This window comes from Scyliorhinus torazame, chromosome 29 (genome assembly GCF_047496885.1).
Source record: "Scyliorhinus torazame isolate Kashiwa2021f chromosome 29, sScyTor2.1, whole genome shotgun sequence".
NCBI lineage: Eukaryota > Metazoa > Chordata > Chondrichthyes > Carcharhiniformes > Scyliorhinidae > Scyliorhinus > Scyliorhinus torazame.
In genome coordinates, this window is record NC_092735.1 from 35,033,444 (window position 1) to 35,051,672 (window position 18,229).

The following is an 18,229-nucleotide window of genomic DNA, read 5'->3' on the forward strand; positions in this document are numbered from 1 at the left end:
GTGGGGGGGTTCCATTGGGTGGGGCTGGGCGGAGGTGGGCATGTGCTGTCTTGAAAGTTGGTGGTTTTGTTTTCTTGTTGATTCACTGGTTTCTGTTAATGGTGGATCGGGAATGATTTTAGCTGATTGTTCTGTGTTCTTTAGCATCATGAATTTGCTAATAAACTCAAAGTATGTGTGCTAGCAGTTCCTTGCAAACCTTTGATTGGAGGTAGTGAAGTGCTTGGCAACTGATTGGCTGTTGTTTCCAAAGGGAGGGCAGATAGGGAGTACATACATTGATTGGACCAGCTTAGATGTCAGTCACATGACAGCTGATAACTATCCTGCAGATATAGGGCTGTGTGGTTGTAGCAATTGCTTAACATGTTTTGTTAGGAAGTTGGTTGTAAACTGCTGGGGGAGAGAGAGGAAAAAAAAAACCCACACAGCAAGGGACAATGAAGACTGTGAGTATTAACCTAACACTGGGTTAGTAATAATGAGGTTGTACTTTGAATTGGAATGGGATATGTTCTACTGAAAGCTGATTTAAAGCTGGCTGGTGCCCATCTCTCATCAGGGCTTTAACCTACAGCTGACGGCTTGGAGGTTTTTGCTTTTTCTTTCTGGTTGGGAGGGGTTGTAGCGGATGATGCGATATGGAGTGAGTTGTGGTAATACCTACTCTGTAAGAATCTGGCTGCAAGTTAAAAGGCCCATGGATCTTGCTGTGTTTGACATTAGAAATCACCCATGCAGCTCAAACACACCAGTAAACAGATCTCTTTTAAGTTGAGAAAAGTATAACCAAAATATTGTTGGTTTAACATCTTCCAAACTAATCTCTATAGGCCAGAACTCTTTCAAATTATACTGCACCTGAAGATGAATAAAATGAAAATCGCTTCTTGTCACCAGTAGGCTACAAATGAAGGTACTGTGAAAAGCCCCTAGTCGCCACATTCCGGCGTCTGTTCGGGGAGGCTGTTACGGAAATTGAACCGTGCTGCTGGTCTGCCTTGGTCTGCTTTCAAAGCCAGCGATTTAGCCCTGTGCTAAACAGCCCCTACTATCTATAAAGGTGCTCTTTATAGAACTTTTAAAATCTTGCCCTTTTAAGGTCCTGATGACATCTGCTAGAGTTTTTTTTTCATCTTGCATTTCTGTAGCAACCTCTTGTCTGCACAGCAAGCTCATGCATACGTCACAAAGCTAATGCACCAGATAATCTGTTTTTAGTAATGTTGGTTGAGGGATAAATATTGACTTGGGGAAGGCCTCTACTGTGCTTCAAAGTAGTGTCATGGTTTTTTTTTTTGTCCGTGCCTTAAGAGGGTAGACAGGCCTCCGTTTTAATTACTTGCAGGATTGGTACAAGAATGTGGAATTCCAATGTGCAGGTTAGGTGGATTGGCTATGCTAAACTGCCCCTTGGTGTCCAAAAGGTAGGGTGGGGGGTGTGGCCCTTTTTTTCATGAGGTCAGTGCAGACTTGATGGGCTGAATGGCCTCCATTTGCACTGTAGGCATGCTGTTGTCACATTGAACGGTGGAACAGGCTAGAGGGGCTGACCTACTTCTCCTCCTATTTCTCATGGTTAACTTCTCCTAATGCATATGTACGTGTATAAGCACTGGGTTACAAGAATGGGTCAGAGGCTGGGAACTGGGTGGGGGGGGGGGGGAAGTAACTCTCCTCCTGACTCCCTAAATCCTGTTCACCATCTACCAGGCACAAGTCAGGAGTGTGATGCCTGACATTAACTAACAACTGGTTTGAGAAACCAACCAATTTGAGAACTGTTTGCTGATGGGTTCTTGGGGGAGGGGAAAGGGTTCTAATGGTAAACACTCCAGATCCATTAGGCCCTGATTGAGGATGTACTTTACAAAGCTAAAATTAAATTGCATCTTTATTCTTGTGAAGTAGGTATTGCCTCCATCTTCTCCAATTCATTTTAGTTTTTGTCCCACTAATATGAGCTTGTTTCTGACGTGGGATATCAACCATCTGACTGGTTGAGTGACTCAGATAGGAGTGTGACTCCCATGACCGCTGACCTGGTGTTGCACATCTAGCACTTTCCAGTGAGGCATTGGATCACAAGCAGGATTTTTGTTAAACTTCAGCAAATAAATGTTTTGCCAGTTGGGAAGCTAGTTCTCCCAAGTTGGGGAGAAAACCTGCTTCAGGTTGACTTCATCACGAGGGAGAATTGGAAGTCATCAGTATTCAAAGAGCTGGATTACCACTTCTGTATCCACATTGAGATCTGCCAACTGCCCTCCTGCTAAGGAAGTGAATCCACCCCTTTGCTGGTAATTGGCCAGTTCAGAACCTTTTTGATATTCATTTGGGCAGCACGGTCGCATAAGTGGCTGTAGCTTCACAGCGCCAGGGTCCCAGGTTCGATTCCCCGCTGGGTCACTGTCTGTGCGGAGTCTGCACGTTCTTCCCGTGTCTGCGTGGGTTTCCTCCGGGTGCTCTGGTTTCCCCCCACAGTCCAAAGACCTGCAGGTTAGATGGATTGGACATGATCAATTGCCCTTAGTGACCAAAAAGGTTAGGAGGGGTTATTGGGTTACAGGGATAGGGTGGAGGTGAGGGCTTAAGTGGGTCGGTGCAGACTCGATGGGCCGAATGGCCTCCTTCTGCACTCTTCTGTTCCATGATTTTCAGATTCCTTTGGGTTTCCTCCAGGTGCTCCAGTTTCCTCCCACATTCTGAATTCTCCCTCTATGTACCCGAACAGGTGCCAGAATGTGGCAACTAGGGGCTTTTCTCCCTACATAAGAACATAAGAACTAGGAACAGGAGTAGGCCATCTGGCCCCTCGAGCCTGCTCCGCCATTTAATGAGATCATGGCTGATCTTTGTGGACTCAGCTCCACTCTCCGGCCCGTACACCATATCCCCAAATCCCTTTTTTTCTTAAAAACGTTTAAAGAAGGAGCCTCAACTGCTTCACTTGGCAAGGAATTCCAGAGATTCACAACCCTTTGGGTGAAGAAGTTCCTCCTACACTCCGTCCTAAATCTACATCCCCTTATTTTGAGGCTGTGCCCCCTAGTTCTGCTTTCCCCGACCAGTGGAAACCACCTGCCCGCATCTATCCTATCTATTCCCTTCATAATTTAAAATGTTTCAATAAGATCCCCCCCCGCATCCTTCCAAACTCCAATGAGTACAGTCCCAGTCTACTCAACCTCTCGTCATAATCTAATCCCCCTCAACTCTGGGATCAACCTAGTGAATCTCCTCTGCACTCCCTCCAGTGCCAATATGTCCTTTCTCCGGTAAGGAGACCAAAACTGAACACAATACTCCAGATGTGGCCTCACCAACACCCTATACAATTGCAGCATAACCTCACTAGTCTTGAACTCCATCCCTCTAGCAATGAAAGACAAAACTCGATTAGCCGCCTTAATCACCTGTTGCACCTGCACACCAACTTTTTGCGACTCGTGCACCAGCACACACAGGTCCCTCTGCACAGCAGCATGTTTTAACATCTTACCGTTTAAAAAATAATCCATTCTGCTGTTGTTCCTCCCAAAATGGATAGCCTCACACTTGGCAACATTGAATTCCATCTGCCAGACCCTAGCCCATTCACCTAACCTATCCAAATCCTTCTGCAGACTTCCGGTATCCTCTGCACTTTTTGCTTTACCACTCATCTTAGTGTTGTCTGCAAACTTGGACACATTGCACTTGGTCCCCAACTCCAAATCGTCTATGTAAATTGTGAACAACTGCGGGCCCAACACTGATCCTTGAGGGACCCCACTAGTTACAGGTTGCCAACCAGAGAAACACCCATTTATCCCCACTCTCTGCTTTCTGTTTGTTAACCAATCCTCTACCCATGCTACCACTTTACCCTCAATGCCATGCATCTTTAGTTTATGCAGCCTATGTACCCGAACAGGTGCCGGAATGTGGCAACTAGGGGCTTTTCACAGTAACTCCATTGCTGTGTTGTGACGCTAATAAAGATGACTATAGTTTTCAATAAACAATTTGTGGTCTTTTTAACAAGTTTTAAGAATCTGATATCAGGGCAGCACGGTGGTGCAATGGTAGCACTGCGGCATCACGGCGCCGAGGTCCCAGGTTCGATCCCGGCTCTGGGCCACTGTCCGTGTGGAGTTTGCACATTCTCCCCCTGTTTGAGTGGGTTTCGCCCCCACAACCCAAAGATGTGCAGGGTGGGTGGATTGGCCACGCTAAATTGCCCCTTAATTGGAAAAAATGAATTGGGTACTCTAAATTTATAATAAAAAGAATCTGATACCTAATATTAATCCTAATCGTCCATGAGCTTTTGTACAGTTGATTACAAATGTTGGCTGATAAGACCTTTTTATTATTGTTTTTGTTTGCTCACTGGAAAATTCTTTGTCTGAATGAAAATAAACATCAGCTTTTGTGACATGATCTGTGAATGCAATGGTTAATCCATGTTCTATAATGGCTTGACAAGAGAAAGTACTTCATCTGTGACCTTCTGACCTCCAGAATGCTGAGCTTGATTCAATAAGCCGAATGTCAATTCCTCAACAAAAAAAAACCACGTGTGCCAAGCAGCTTCCAGGTGATTTTGGGGCTCCCAAAGCCATCAAAAAACAGATGAGCTACCTGAAGGCCGTTTGTATTTTTTAAAAACCTGGTTGGGGGGGGGGGGGGGGGGGGAGAACTAAGCTACCTGCCCAATGTGAGCAGCACACTTATCTGACCACCCCCCCCCCCCCCCCCCCCCCGAATGGTTAAGCTTTCCTCTGCGTGGTCACCTAGTTTACACTAAATGGATTGAGGCCTTGCTCTTTCTGCGATACTAGATAGATCCATAGGACCCCATCCAGTCCTTCGAGCCTGCTCCGACATTCAATCAGATCATGGCTGATTCCTGGGCTCGGTCCCCTCCCTACCTGTTCCCTGTATCCCTTTGATCTGTTTTTTTTAAAATCAGAAATGTATCTGTCCCTCTTGACAATCCACCGCACTATGGAGCAGTGACTTTCTCAAATCGCTCTCAGAAATAGTTTCTCCTCATCTCACTTCTAAATCTACCGCCTCTCAACCTGTATCTGTGACCTCTTGTTCTCGATTGGCCCACATTTAGGAACATTTTGATCTACATTTACTTTATCAATCCCTTTTAGTGTTTTATACACCTCGATCAAGATCCCCTCATCTTTCTAAACTCCAGCGAGTACAAGCCCAAACTGTTTAATCACTGCTCATACATCAACCCTTTCATCCCCGGAATCAATCTGGTGAATCTCCTCTGACCTGGCTCCAATGCCACTAAACCCTTCCTCAAATAAGGAGACCAAATCTGGTCACACTGCTCCAGATGTGGTCTCCAGATGTGGGTGCTCTTAATCTTCCCCTCCCATGGCATGGAGTTGAAAGCGAGAGAAGGCAAATTGGATATGATCACCTGTTGGTGATTTCCCTGCCTGTAAACTCTCCTCGAGGTCAATCTCTCGAAATATGAGGCTAGTTCTCCAAAAGGGGGAGTTCCCCGTTTCTAAAAGCAAAAATACATTTCCGTAGACCCTGGAGAGCCAAGTCTAGTGACCGCTCAAGTCGCTTAACCCCCCCCCCCCCACCCCCACACACACACACAACCTCTTGTGTAGTATTCCTGCAGGCCCTTTGTTGCTTGTGTCAACTTTCTAGAAAACTGACTTTTAATCTCGCTGCTGCTTGATTAGCCAACAGGAACTTGATGCTTCTGCATTTGGTATCTAACCTGAATGATGAAGTGACTGGAGTTGGGGCTTAAAGGCAGCATGAAGCTTTACTTTGCGGGCGATGAAGAAACTGCGAGTGGTGGGGGAAAGAATGACTAATGTAGATTTTATCCAAAACATCAGTGGTGCAAATTTTGCGCTTCATGTCTACAGAACAGATACTTAACCGGTGATTTTCGTTCACTGTTCCCACCCACTTTTGTCTTTGAGAAATAAGCTGCTATCTTTAGGGTTCCTCAAACATTAATTATGCCTTTTTTTGTGTTATTTTGCTGTCCCGGTTTTGGCCTATAATTATCGTCCTCCTGAAACTCCTTGGGCAAGTGTTGCTCTGTGTTTGGGTGCGAGTACCAAAGGTTTAGAGCTGGACCACCTTGATCCTAGGAAATATTGTTTTTTTTTTTTTTTTTTTTTTTTTTTGTTTGTTTCAGAAACACATCCCTTCGATATGAAACCAGAAGGAGAAGGCATTCTGCTCTTCCTTCGAGCATGTTGCATCATTTTGGATCCTGCTGGATCTTCCACCTCCAATGCCTTTCCTCACGCTATCCCCATATCCCTTTACTGTCGGGAAATCTGTCCTTCTCCATATTGATCGAGCCTGGGGTAGAGAATTCCAAAGATTCACCAGCCTGGGTCTCAGTCCTAAATAATAATAACCTTCATTGTGACAAGTAGGTTTACATTAACGCTGCAATGAAGTTACTGTGAAAGTCCCTAGTCGCCACATTCCGGCGCCTGTTCGGGTCACAGAGGGAGAATTCCGAATGTCCAATTCCCCTAACAAGCACGTCTTTCGGGACTTGTGGGAGGAAACCCACGCATACACTGGGACAATGTGCAGACTCCTCACGGGCAGTGACCCAAGCCGGGAATTGAACCTGGGACCCTGGTGCTGTGAAGCAACAGTGCTAACCACTGCTACGGTGTCGCTCAAATGGCCTGCCCACTTTTTTTTTTTTTAACCTCTAACCGTTTTCATGGGGTCTGAATGCTTTTGTGGAGTTGGAAGACTTGGGTTTGATCCATCGTGCCCATCAGATTTAAATGTTCATCAAACTTTAATAATATGTCTTCATGAATGTGACTGGCCAAGGCTAAATGATTTTCCGAGAAGCTCTACAGTGCAGGAGGAGATCAGTCCATCGGGTCTCCACTGACCTTCCCACACCCCTGCCCTATCCCCCTGTGCCTTGATCACGGCCAATCCACCTAACGTGCACACATTTGGACTGTAGGATACACCTGGAGGAAACCCATACAGGCATGGGGAAAGCGTGCAAACACAGTCTCTCCCAAGGCTGGAATTGAACCTGGGTCTCTGACACTGAGGCATCACTGCCAGCCACTGTGCTGCCATGCTGTTTTGGGGGTTTTCTATGATTTCCTTGGCTTTGCTGCATAATGCAGGTCATTAGTTTTGAATCTGCTGCAAGGGAGGGAGAATGAGTTGCAACAAATGCTGCATGGTCTCATTTCTTCCTGCTCGTTCTTGGGGTTTAATTTCCAGTTGATATTAAATTGGGAAAAACCCAGAGGTGGAACCCACCGGTTATATTTTAACTGAAATCCCATGCGACTTGCGCCATTGGTGAGTGACCTGTCTTATCTGATTTCATGTTCCAATAGGTTCTGGAAATGTTTGATGTTGACATGAAAGTTGGTGACACAGTCAAAATCAAGGTTTTTATTGACCCAGAAGCAGACCGGTAAGAGTTTAATAAATCTCTCTCTCTCTCTCTCTCTCTCTCTCTCTCTCTCCTGGTCCTGCAACACTCAACAACCCTATTCCTTGAAATCTGGCCTCCTTGTACATTTCCCACCCCCATCAGTGAAGGCTGGGTGGAGTTGAGGAATTATAGAACAGAGGCCATTCGGCCCACTTGCTCAGCTTCCACCCCATCCCCATAATCCAATAACCCCTCCTAACCTTTTTGGACACCTAAGGGCAATTTAGCATGGCCAATCCAGCTAACCTGCACGTCTTTGGACTGTGGGAGGAAACCCACGCAGACACTGGGAGAATGTCTGTGCAGAATCTGCACAGTGACCCAAGCCGGGAATCGAACCTGGGACCCTGGCGCTGTGAAGCCACAGTGCTATCCACTTGTGCTACCATGCTACCCTAAACTTCTTTGTCTTTTTTTTTAAAGAAAAGAGATGCTCCTTAATTTTGACCAAACTGCTTCTCATCCGTCATCTTCATGCCACTGTTGATCTGGCACCAAACTTTGCCTCGTGGGTCTACGGGTCATTGACTGGAAGTGTGCAGTACAAGCCAGGAATCCCAGTTGGTTAAGGCAGACATTGAGTGCCCCTCTTTCGGATGCAGTCAGAAGGGCACTAATGATGTCACTGCAGTTGTATAGGCATCTGAGACTTGATACCTTGAGCTTGCATAAGTTACACCCGGGGAGAGTCGGCAGCGATGCAGACAGGTTGCCAGATGTCTAGCATCTCTGGAATTCAGCTCCAACATGAGCTTAAATTGGCAGTAATTCTAGGAAGGAATATTTCACGTTTTTTGATTTTTGGTGAGATCTAGAATGGTATGCTGGCACTAGTCCGCTTGAACATGTAGAATGACAAACGTTGAGTGGTTTAATGATGGGATTAGGGCCTTCCATATTCCTGGTTGAATGTAATGTGGATCTTGTTTGTGTGATCCAGTTAGTTTGATTTGTGCAATTGATTTATTTAAAAAAAAAACAAAAAAACAAAATCTTTCTTATTGTCACAAATAGGCTCACATTAACACTGCAATGAAGTTACTGTGAAAATCCCCTAGTCGCCACTTTCCGGCGCCTGTTCGGGTACACTGGGGGAGAATTCCGAATGTCCATTACCTAACAGCACGTCTTTCGGGACTTGTGGGAGGAAACCGGAGCACCTGGAGGAAACCCACGCAGACACTGGGAGAACGTCCGCGCACAGTGACCCAAGCCAGGAATCGAACCTGGGACCCTGGAGCTGTGAAGCAACAGTGCTACCCACTGTGTTACTGTGCCGCCCAGTAGTTCTCACTACCCAGCCCTTCTGAGTGCTGTCGTCAATGAATTGCAAAACAGTTAAAATACAGTTTTGTGAGTGATTACTTTTCTCTTCACCTGGTCAATATTTGATTCTCCAATCATGAATTATTGGTCAGGAGGGGCATGTTTTGGATATGGTGTACTGTACGGTTTGTCGCTGAACCTAGTAATTAAAATATTTGAGTTTGAACTTTACCATGGCCGTTTTGAGGAAATTAAAAGCAGTGTTCAGAAAGTGAAGCTGTTTTTTTTTTTCTCTGCTTTTGTGAGAATGAGGAAGTGTTTCTTGCCTGACCCCCCCCCCCCCCCCCCCCGCAAACACATGGTTGTGTCAAAGCTGCTAACGGATTGCAGAACTCTTCCCCAGGACTGCTGGAGGTGTATGGATGGTAAATAACAGCCTTGCCCACATTGAGTGAAACTAGCGATCTTATTGTTTAAAAAGTTTAAAAGTTAGCATCTTTCGGAAGGTGGCATATGGAGCTGGAATGTTTTTATTTTCCTGTTGCAGGTTTGCAATTAGCCTGGGAAAGGATGACTTGGAGTTGGCATTGCACTTCAACCCTCGGTTTGATGACGATCAAGATGATCAGGTGATTGTCTTTAACAGTAAAGAAGATGGTGAGTGGTGTACAGAGCAGCGAGAGGACTCCTTCTTCATGTTCGAGAAGGGAGAATGCTTTAAGGTGAGCATGGGAGACTGTGATCTAATTTCCCCGCGGTTGATTTGACGAAGGAATCGTCCTCCAGGGTGGGTTGGCCTTGGGAATCTGAGTCTGGTGACACTGAGTCTCACTGAGTCACTCGGTCTCTTGCTCCATTCTGGCGGGAAGCGGAATCTAAACAAGAGGCCTGAATGAAGTGGGGATGTGAAGCATTGGTTGACCCGAATCCTAACTCCTCCTGAGTGCCGTGCGTGTTGTGTTCAGTCTGTTCTCCTGTTGCAAATGATCCACCCAGCGCCTCTCTGTAAATCCTCCCCATGTTAATCATACTGTGTAGCTGTCCCAATACGACAGGTATTGTCAGCCAGGGTTGACTTAATTTGCTAAAGGCACTCGGAATGAGAGAACCTGTTGGCAAAGCCATAAATGACGAATACTTTGAATATGCAAGTTTTTAAGGGACAATGGATTGAGATCCAATTGGAGTTGAAGTATTGGTCTATCCTGGAAGAAAGGCTGAGGGACTTGAGGCTGTTTTCGTTAGAGAGAAGAAGGTTAAGAGGTGACTTAATTGAGGCATACAAGATGATCAGAGGATTGGATAGGGTAGACAGTGAGTCTTTTTCCTCGGATGGTGATGTCTAGCACGAGGGGACATAGCTTTAAATTGAGGGGTGATAGATATAAGACAGATGTCAGAGGTAGGTTCTTTACTCAGAGTAGTAAGGGCTTAGAATGCCCTGCCTGCAACAGTAGTGGACTCGCCAACACTAAGGGCATTCAAATGGTCATTGGATAGACATATGGACGATAAGGGAATAGTGTAGATGGGCTTTAGAGTGGTTTCCCAGGTCGGCCCAACATCGAGGGCCGAACGTGCTGTTATGTTCTATCCTATTTCCTCTGGAGGGGAGGGGGGGAGGGAACAAAGGGGTAACACTTAAAATGGCCATTCGGGGATGATGTCAGGAAGCACTTCGAGTTGCTTCTGTCACCTCAACAATTTAGCCCAGGTCCATCTGCTGCCATAGTTAATTTGCGTCCCATCAGTCTGTGCTGTCATTTTGTGTTCTGACACGATGCCTGTAAAGAAACTGGACCATGCTTAAAAAGCCAGGACATCTCTTGCATTATTGAGTAGCCTGCCATGTCGAGGCAACACTGCGGTTTAAACCTACCAGCTCATTTTAATCCTTGTGCCTAACCCACTGTGTACTCCGGATGCCAGTTTGGCTGCAATAAAATGCTGCTTTCCTTGCCAGAGGATTTTGCGTTCCTCTGCCTCTCCCAAGCTGTATCCACCTGACTTGGATGAGGGCCCGGTTTCTGTTCTCCAGTGCCGGGATTACATTGAGCAAGAAATTAAATTTGCATTTATCAGATGTAATGCTTTAAGCCATGCCTGGGCTATAATGGGCTTTTGCCTTTTGGATACGATCTGCCTTGTAGTCCCTATTAACATAACATTCTTCAGCTTCACTGTCTAATTCCTGTTGGTGCTTTTGTGAGACTGATTTGCTCTCTCCAAGTGCCCAAATTGTTACCCAAGTTTCAGTTCAAATCCTTGTCGGAGAAGCTACTGTTTATATTTGTCTCAATCGCATCGGGCCCATCACTCGTAATCTAATCTAATCATCACCCTGCGGCACTGGTAGGTGTAAAACTGTAGTGTTTATTGAAGTTTGTTGTGGAAAAGCTCGCATCAAAGCCTTGGCAGTGGATTGCTTGTGACTCGCTGTTTTATATTGTTCTCCACAGTGACGGCACAAGAGGCTTTTCGGCCTGTCTTGTGCCAGCTTGCCAAAGGAGCAAATCTGCCTTCTCTCCGCATTCTTCCTTTTCAGATAATTAATTCTCCCTCGAAGAGAATCTCACTCTGGGTAGTGCATTCCAGACCCTAATCACTTGTTATTTGCACCATAGATGTCACTATTGCTGCTTTTTATACATGTCCTATGTTTTTCTGTCTGGACTGTACACAAACAATACCTTTTCACTGTACACAGGACAAATCTCAAATCTTTTGCCAATTACCTTGAATCAAGTTCTCCTTGTTCTCGATCCTCTCACCAATAGGAAGAGCTCTCCCCATTTCCCCCACCCCTCCTGATTTTTGAACGCCTATCAAATCACCTCTACTTTTGCCAAGGAAGACATGGTGCCCAGAACTGGACTGGATACAACTGGCCACTTGAGGTTGAACCAGTGCATTCTATAAATGTTTAACACCACTTGATTTTCATACTCTGAATAGTTCATAACCCACTCAAACCCTTTCCCTGAGCCAGTACCCCGTATCCTGCAGCTTGTGGGGGGATGGGACTGCCTTGTGCATCAATAGTGTTTGGATAGCCAGCTGGGGTAGTTTGATCTAGACAAAGGGATAAGGTAACGATGCTGCAAATTTAGCTATATAACCATGGCAGCTGGCATTATTGGGGGCATTCGCTGTTCAACTTTTGGTTTTGTTGGTTTCCATTCAGTGCCCGTATCACCTGCCTCGAGGATTCAGAGTAGTGTTATTTTACACTTCTGTTCTTCGAGAACTTGTGCTTTGCTTTGGGTGTTACACTAGGTGGCAGCCTTTTCTAACGTGTAACTGTATGCAGTGTGGCTTGCAGACATACAATTCTCTCAAAACACAGCCTGCCTCCCATCTAAATGACTGGGTGTGTGGTATGTGTAACCCCCAGCATTAACTGCCTGTGTCTGTAGCAGTGCTCTGGACCAATGTGGATTAGGATTTGACTTTTATTTGTCTCGTTTTACACCTGAATAATTGTACACTGCTGTTGGAGAGGCGAAGGAACTGGAGGTTGGGCTGGGAAATGCTGCTTGTGCAAGGCTGATCCCCTCTGTTCGAGAAGGAACTGACACGATCCAGATGTAAATGGGAGTGTTCAAGTCATGATGCAGGAGTGACTGATATCTAGGAGTACAATGGGATTGACTACTTATTTAAAAAAAAAAAAAAGTGTTTCAAATTGATCCATGCTAAAGCTATCTTTTCATTGAACGGTGAAAATTGTATAACATTTTCTAATTTCCTTTAATTTTCTTTAAATTTTTTTTTTGTTCCAATATTAAACCCTTGTTTATTTTGCAGCTTTTCTTGTGGGGCTCTGGGTATCTTTGCTTTCCAAACACCCTAAAAACCAACTGGCTGATTTTATTGGTCTTCCAAAAGCGTTTCCTGCCCCACCTTGTATCTGTATCCATTGATCACCCTTGGAAGGTGCTCCTGTTGAGTTTGGGCTCGGCAGTAGAGCAGGAAGCCTGGTAATTGGGCCGTCAGCATCAAGTGGCACCTCTGGTTTTTTTAACAGCTCCTGCAGTGACATGGTCAATGACGTTTCTCTGCTTATTCACAGTAGAAATTTATTGGTGTTAAAAGCACCAGGTACAACAAGTTGTCACGCGCTGCTGTATCCAACCTTGTAGCATCCTCTTTGTTCAGTGGGACTTCACTGATGCAGATTTGTAAAGGCTAGATCCTCATCTGCATGTGGTGGTGAGCTGCCTTATTAACCTCTGCAGTCCATGTGGTGTAGGTACATCCACAGTACAGTGACGGAACAGCGATTTATATTTCCAAAATCCGGGTGGGAGTGACCTTGGAGGGGAACCTCCCAAGTGGTGGGGTCCCCAGGTATCTGGTGCCCCTTGGCCTTTTAGTTGGTAGTGGTCGTGGGTTTTTGGAAGGTGCTGCATTGGGAGCCTTGGTGAGTTCCTGCTGTGCATCTTGTAGATGGTACACGTGGCTGCCACTGTTCATAGTGGTGGACGGTTTGAATATTTGTAGGTGGGGGGGGGGGGGTGCTTTGTCCTGGATGGTGTTGAGCTTGTGTTGTTAGAGCCTCACTCATCTCAGCAAGTGGGGAGTATTCCATTACACTCCTGACTTGTGCCTGGTAAGGTGGACATATTAAGGGAGTTGACTCTGTAAATTCGCTCCTGACATTAAAAAAAAAAAAAAACTCCAGCTGAGTAAGCCCTGAGTCATTTGGATAAAGCTGGTGTCAATTTTGTACACACAAGGTGCAGAAGGAATGGTTCAGGTGAATAGTGCGATGCATTGAACAGGAACTTGATAACCACACTGTGGGTGAAAGGAATATGCTGATGGGGGTAAGATTTGGAATGTCCTGTGCATCACCTTTCCCTTTTTAAAAAAAAATAAAATAAAATAAAATAAAATGTTTTTGACCGACATCTTCTCTCCTCTTGCCTCCACAGTTTTCCATTACGTTCCTCGGGGAGAAATTTGAGATCAAGTTGCCTGACTACGTACTGGAGTTCTCTAACCGGACCTCCATGGATACAATGACCTTCCTTTCTGTGCAGGGAGATGTTCGAGTCAAGTCCCTGAAATTTGATTATTGACTTTTTTTTCCTTTAGCTGTTTAATGAAAATGGTGGGCCTTCATGGAGAAGAATATTACTTTTTCCTGTTTTTTGGGAGGGGGTAGTGCAAGTGTAGGAAGGTAGAATTTTTCACCTCCAACTATATTTTCTGAGCTACTTCAAACTGCATTTCCCAAATGGAAAAGACACTCCCTATACCCCCACCCCCTTGGCTATAGGATATGAAGACTTGCCTTTCAATCCATTTTGTACATGCCTCTCTAACCAAGTTCCGAATCCAGCTATGCCCCTAACAAATGACTAATTGACTCCCTGTAGAGGGCAGGAGAGTCATTGAAGACTCTAGTCGCCTCCCTTCAAACTAGACTGCTTTGACGCTGCTGGGACCAATGTTTACAAGAAACTGATCCCACGTGAATGCTACAGAAATAGCTGCACCTCCTTTTTGCTTCCCCCACCCCTATATGGAATGAGTGCTGATTTTTAAAATCTGATCCAGCTACTTCAGTCTTCCAGGCCCACATGCCTGCGATTGCTCCTGAGGTCCAAAGTGGGGGTTGTCCGTAGCTGACTTGTTTGTTTGCCCAAAGAGTGTCTGGCAGTTTAGAACTGTTTGCCTGCCTGACTGCAGGCAGACTCACCTTGAGGTGCGAGAGGTAATAGGTTACCACTTGCAAAAACTAGCTTTCATCAAACCTGTGTGTCAATTTGTACTTTCCCATTTTTGGTGTTTGCACTGGTCCATTTCCACTGCTCAAATGGCATTTTAAAAAAATTTGTCCGGTGGCGGTTTCAGCTCTGGATGAAGGGAAAATCACTGCGGCAATGAAATCAAAGAAAATAATAAATCGACTGTGATCTGTTGAATAGCTTGTGCAATTTGTTTTGCGTTTTTTTTTTTTTTTTGAACGGCATAAATTTGTGTTTCTGCATAAATTGCGATTTGCTTTTTTTTTTTTAAATCCATCTCGCCTGTTATTAAAGTAGTAATCCCATGCTTTGCTAAGGGAGCGTCAGCCACCAATTTATAAATTTACTTATGATGCCGTCTACGATTAAACTTCACGGTTTAGTTGAGTGGTCTATACTTTGGTTGTCATACAAGGTAATCGCTTGGGTTTTTTTTTTTTGTGCCTCTGAGTGGTTTCATTGCGTCCTAATTGGAGGGTCGAGTCTCACGGCTGACATGGAGCACTGGGCTGATTGACAGGCCCATGTTCTGCCTTGGGAGTGAATCTCACCTTTTTTTTTTTTTTTTTTCTTTGTGTCCACCGGCTCACAGGATGACTGGTTTTTGTTGTTGTCACTGACTCTAACCAGCCACCATTGCAGCTAAGAATCCACCCACCCTTACAAGAGGTCTGTAAGGAAAGCTTCGATGACATGTCGCTGTGCCTATGGGAGCCTTAGTTGGCTCACACCACCGTGATAAGTTGTAAATAATGAAGTCAGCGATTTTTGGGGTCCCCATTTCTTCAGTATGTGAAAATTGCAATTATCTACCAAATGCAATAAATCTGAGGAGCGCTCCGCAGTGCATTCATGCAAGACATTCCACTGCCTGTAGAGGAATTTTGCATTTGCTTGAAGATTCTCTCAGCTGTTATTGCCAGAGGATCAACTATGCCGCACATGAATGGGACGAATACATTATCTTAAGCAGACAATTCTTCACTCCTCCCTCCTGAAGATTCGAGCCTCCATCTCCCCTGTTATTGAAGTAGTAATCCCATGCTTTGCTAAGGGAGCCTCAGCCATAGATTATAAATTTATTTATGACGCAGTCTACGATTAAACTTCACGGTTTAGTTGAGTTGTCTATACTTTGTTTGGTAATCACTTGGGTTTTTTTTTTTTGTTTCTCAGGAGGAGAGACTGCGCAGTTTAGAGGAATGAGGTGAGATCCAATTGAAATATAGAAGTTGATAAAAGGGATTGACAAAATAGACAGTGGTGCTTCCTCATTATGGAGCAAATCTACATTGAGAGGCCATTGTAGGTTAAGGGGTAACAATCTGAAATTACTTCTCTACAAATCACGCATCTGTGGCATTTACAACGCCAGTGTGGTGGAGGAAGTAGACAGATTTTTAACTAGTAATGGGTTATCCACAAGGGACGGTGCACCGTTGGACTTAATTCTGGGAAACTAAGCCAGACAGCTGGTAGTGGTGGGGGAGCAATTTGGTGATAGCGACCACAACATGGTGTAATTTAAGCTTGTTGTGGACAAAGAAATAGATGAGTTGCAATTTTGGATTGGGGAGGAGGGAAGAGTGGATTTTAGTAAAATAAGGCAGGATCTGGCTAAGGTGATCTGGCTAAGGTAGACTTGCAGAGGAAGGATCTGGCTAAGGTAGACTGGTAGAGGTGGGCATTCAAAAAGGAAACTGGGCCCAACATGTTGCCTTTGGGGTGATGGGAAGGAATAACCAGCCCAGAAATGGAGCAAATCTGCAGAGGCATTAGTGGAGTACAGGAAAGTGCAGGGTGTAGCTTAAGAAAGCAATTGGAAGAACAAAGAGGGGATATGAGAGCTCTGGTTGGTAAAAATAGGGACAATCCCCATTATCAATGGGAAGAGGTTAATCAGGGACAGTAGGGAGCTAGGGTAATTGGTGGGTGGAGCTAGAGGACATTGGTTCATATCTGCCTTCACCCAAGAGAATGAGGAGAACTCTGGAGCGAGGCTGAGGTTCTTGAACAAATTCCAACAGGGAGTGTCAAGGTACTGGAGGTGTTGACAGGCTTAAGTGCCAAATCTCAGGTCCAGATGGATTGGATTGTGTCCCCAAGTTGCTGTGGAAGAGGGGGAGGAGATTTCAGGGGCTCTGACCCCAAATTTTAATTCCTTGCTGGTCACAAGACTGGCAGACAGCTAATGTGATTCCACTGGTCGTCGGGATAAGCCAAGGAACTGCAGACCAGTGAATCTCGCGTCAGTGGTAGGGAAACTAGTGGAGAAAATTTGAGGAGGTGAGAATCTATCTCCACTTGGCGAGGCAAGTTGCGATCAGGGGTAATCAGCATAGCTTTGGCAGCGGGAAGTCATGCTGAACAAATTTGATTGAATTTTTTGAGGAGGTGACCAGGGGTGTAGAGGAGGGTAGTGCAGTTGATGTAGTTTACATGGATTTCAGCAAAGCCTTTGACAAGGTCCCATATGGGAGGCTTGTAAAGAAGGCTATGCACATAGGATACATGGCAATTTGATAAGGTGGATTTGAAATTGGCTCAGCTGGAGGAGGGTGGATTTGAAATTGGCTCAGCTGGAGGAGAAGAGGGTGATGACAGACGGCTGCTTTAGTGACTGGAAAAGTGTCCAGTGGCGCACCACGGGGATCTGTGCTGGGTCCCCTGTAGTTTGCCATTTATATAAACAACGATGACTATGTGGGGGTAGGATCAGTAAGTTTACGAATGACCACAAAGATTGCCCAGCTGATTAACAGTGAGGTTGAGTGTCTTGGGTTACAGAACAGACCGGATGGTCAAATGGGCAGAAAAGTGGCGGATGGAGTTTAACCCTGAAAAGTGTGAAGTGAACCACTTTAGAAGCAGGAATTTTATAAGGAAGTATTCAATGACTGGCCTGACACTGGGAAGTTCCGAGCAACAAGGGGACCGTGGCGTGTTTGTTCATAGATCTCTGAAGGCGAAGGGCAGGTTAATAGGCGGTGAAAAAGGCATATGAGACACTTGCCTTTTTCAATCGAGGCATAGATTACAAAAGCAGGGAGGTCATGTTGGAGTTGTACAGAACTTTGGTGAGGCCACAGCGGGAGCACTGTGTGCAGTTCTGGTCGCCACATTGTAGGGATGATGTGATTGCACTGGAGGGGGTGCAGAGGAGATTCACCAGGATGTCGCCTGGGATGGAGCATTTTACGTTATGAAGAGAGGTTGGATAGGCTTGGATTGTTTTCGCTGGAGCAGAGCAGGCTGAGGGGCGACCTGATCGAGGTGGACAAGAGGGACGTGGATAGGGAGCAGCTGTTCGCCTTAGTTGAAGGGTCAGTCACGAAAGAGCACAAGTTAAAGGTGGGAGGTTTAAGGGGGATTTGAGGAAAACATTTTTCCCCAGAGGGTGGTGAGGGTCTGGAATGCGCTGCCTGGGAGGGTGGTAGAGGCAGGTTGCCTCACATCCTTTTTTAAAAAAAAAAAAAAAAAAAAAAAGTACCTGGATGAGCACTTGGAAAGAGGCCGAGATGAGATCAGCAGATGGTATTGAATGACGGAGTAGTCTCGGGACTGAATTCCCCACTCCTGCTCGAGTTCTTGCAATCTTGCCTCTGTCGCTCTAGCACTGGAGATTGGGCTGCACCTTGTCTTCCATGTGTTCGATTGATCAGAACTAAGTGTCATAAAGAAGGTTAAGCACACCTGAATTTACTGTTTTGCTAACTCAGTTATTTTTCTG

The 18,229-nt window shown here is 45.4% G+C and overlaps 1 protein-coding gene across 1 annotated transcript; it reads left to right on the plus strand.

The window, feature by feature from the left end:
• The first annotated feature begins 275 nt into the window (after positions 1-275).
• On the plus strand, positions 276-14,676 carry LOC140404052 (16 kDa beta-galactoside-binding lectin-like). The gene is made up of 4 exons (XM_072492409.1): positions 276-449; positions 7,377-7,456; positions 9,291-9,465; positions 13,681-14,676. The coding sequence occupies exons 1-4, from the start codon at positions 441-443 to the stop codon at positions 13,825-13,827; spliced, it is 411 nt and encodes a 136-aa protein (XP_072348510.1). The 5' UTR covers positions 276-440; the 3' UTR covers positions 13,828-14,676.
• Positions 14,677-18,229: the final 3,553 nt, after the last annotated feature.

What these genes read in the sequence shown, in the direction of transcription:
- LOC140404052 (XM_072492409.1), top strand. An exon ending in ATTGACCCAGAAGCAGACCG is followed by an intron (nt 7,457 to 9,290) that starts GTAAGAGTTTAA and finishes TTCCTGTTGCAG; the next exon opens with GTTTGCAATTAGCCTGGGAA. An exon ending in AGAAGGGAGAATGCTTTAAG is followed by an intron (nt 9,466 to 13,680) that starts GTGAGCATGGGA and finishes TTGCCTCCACAG; the next exon opens with TTTTCCATTACGTTCCTCGG.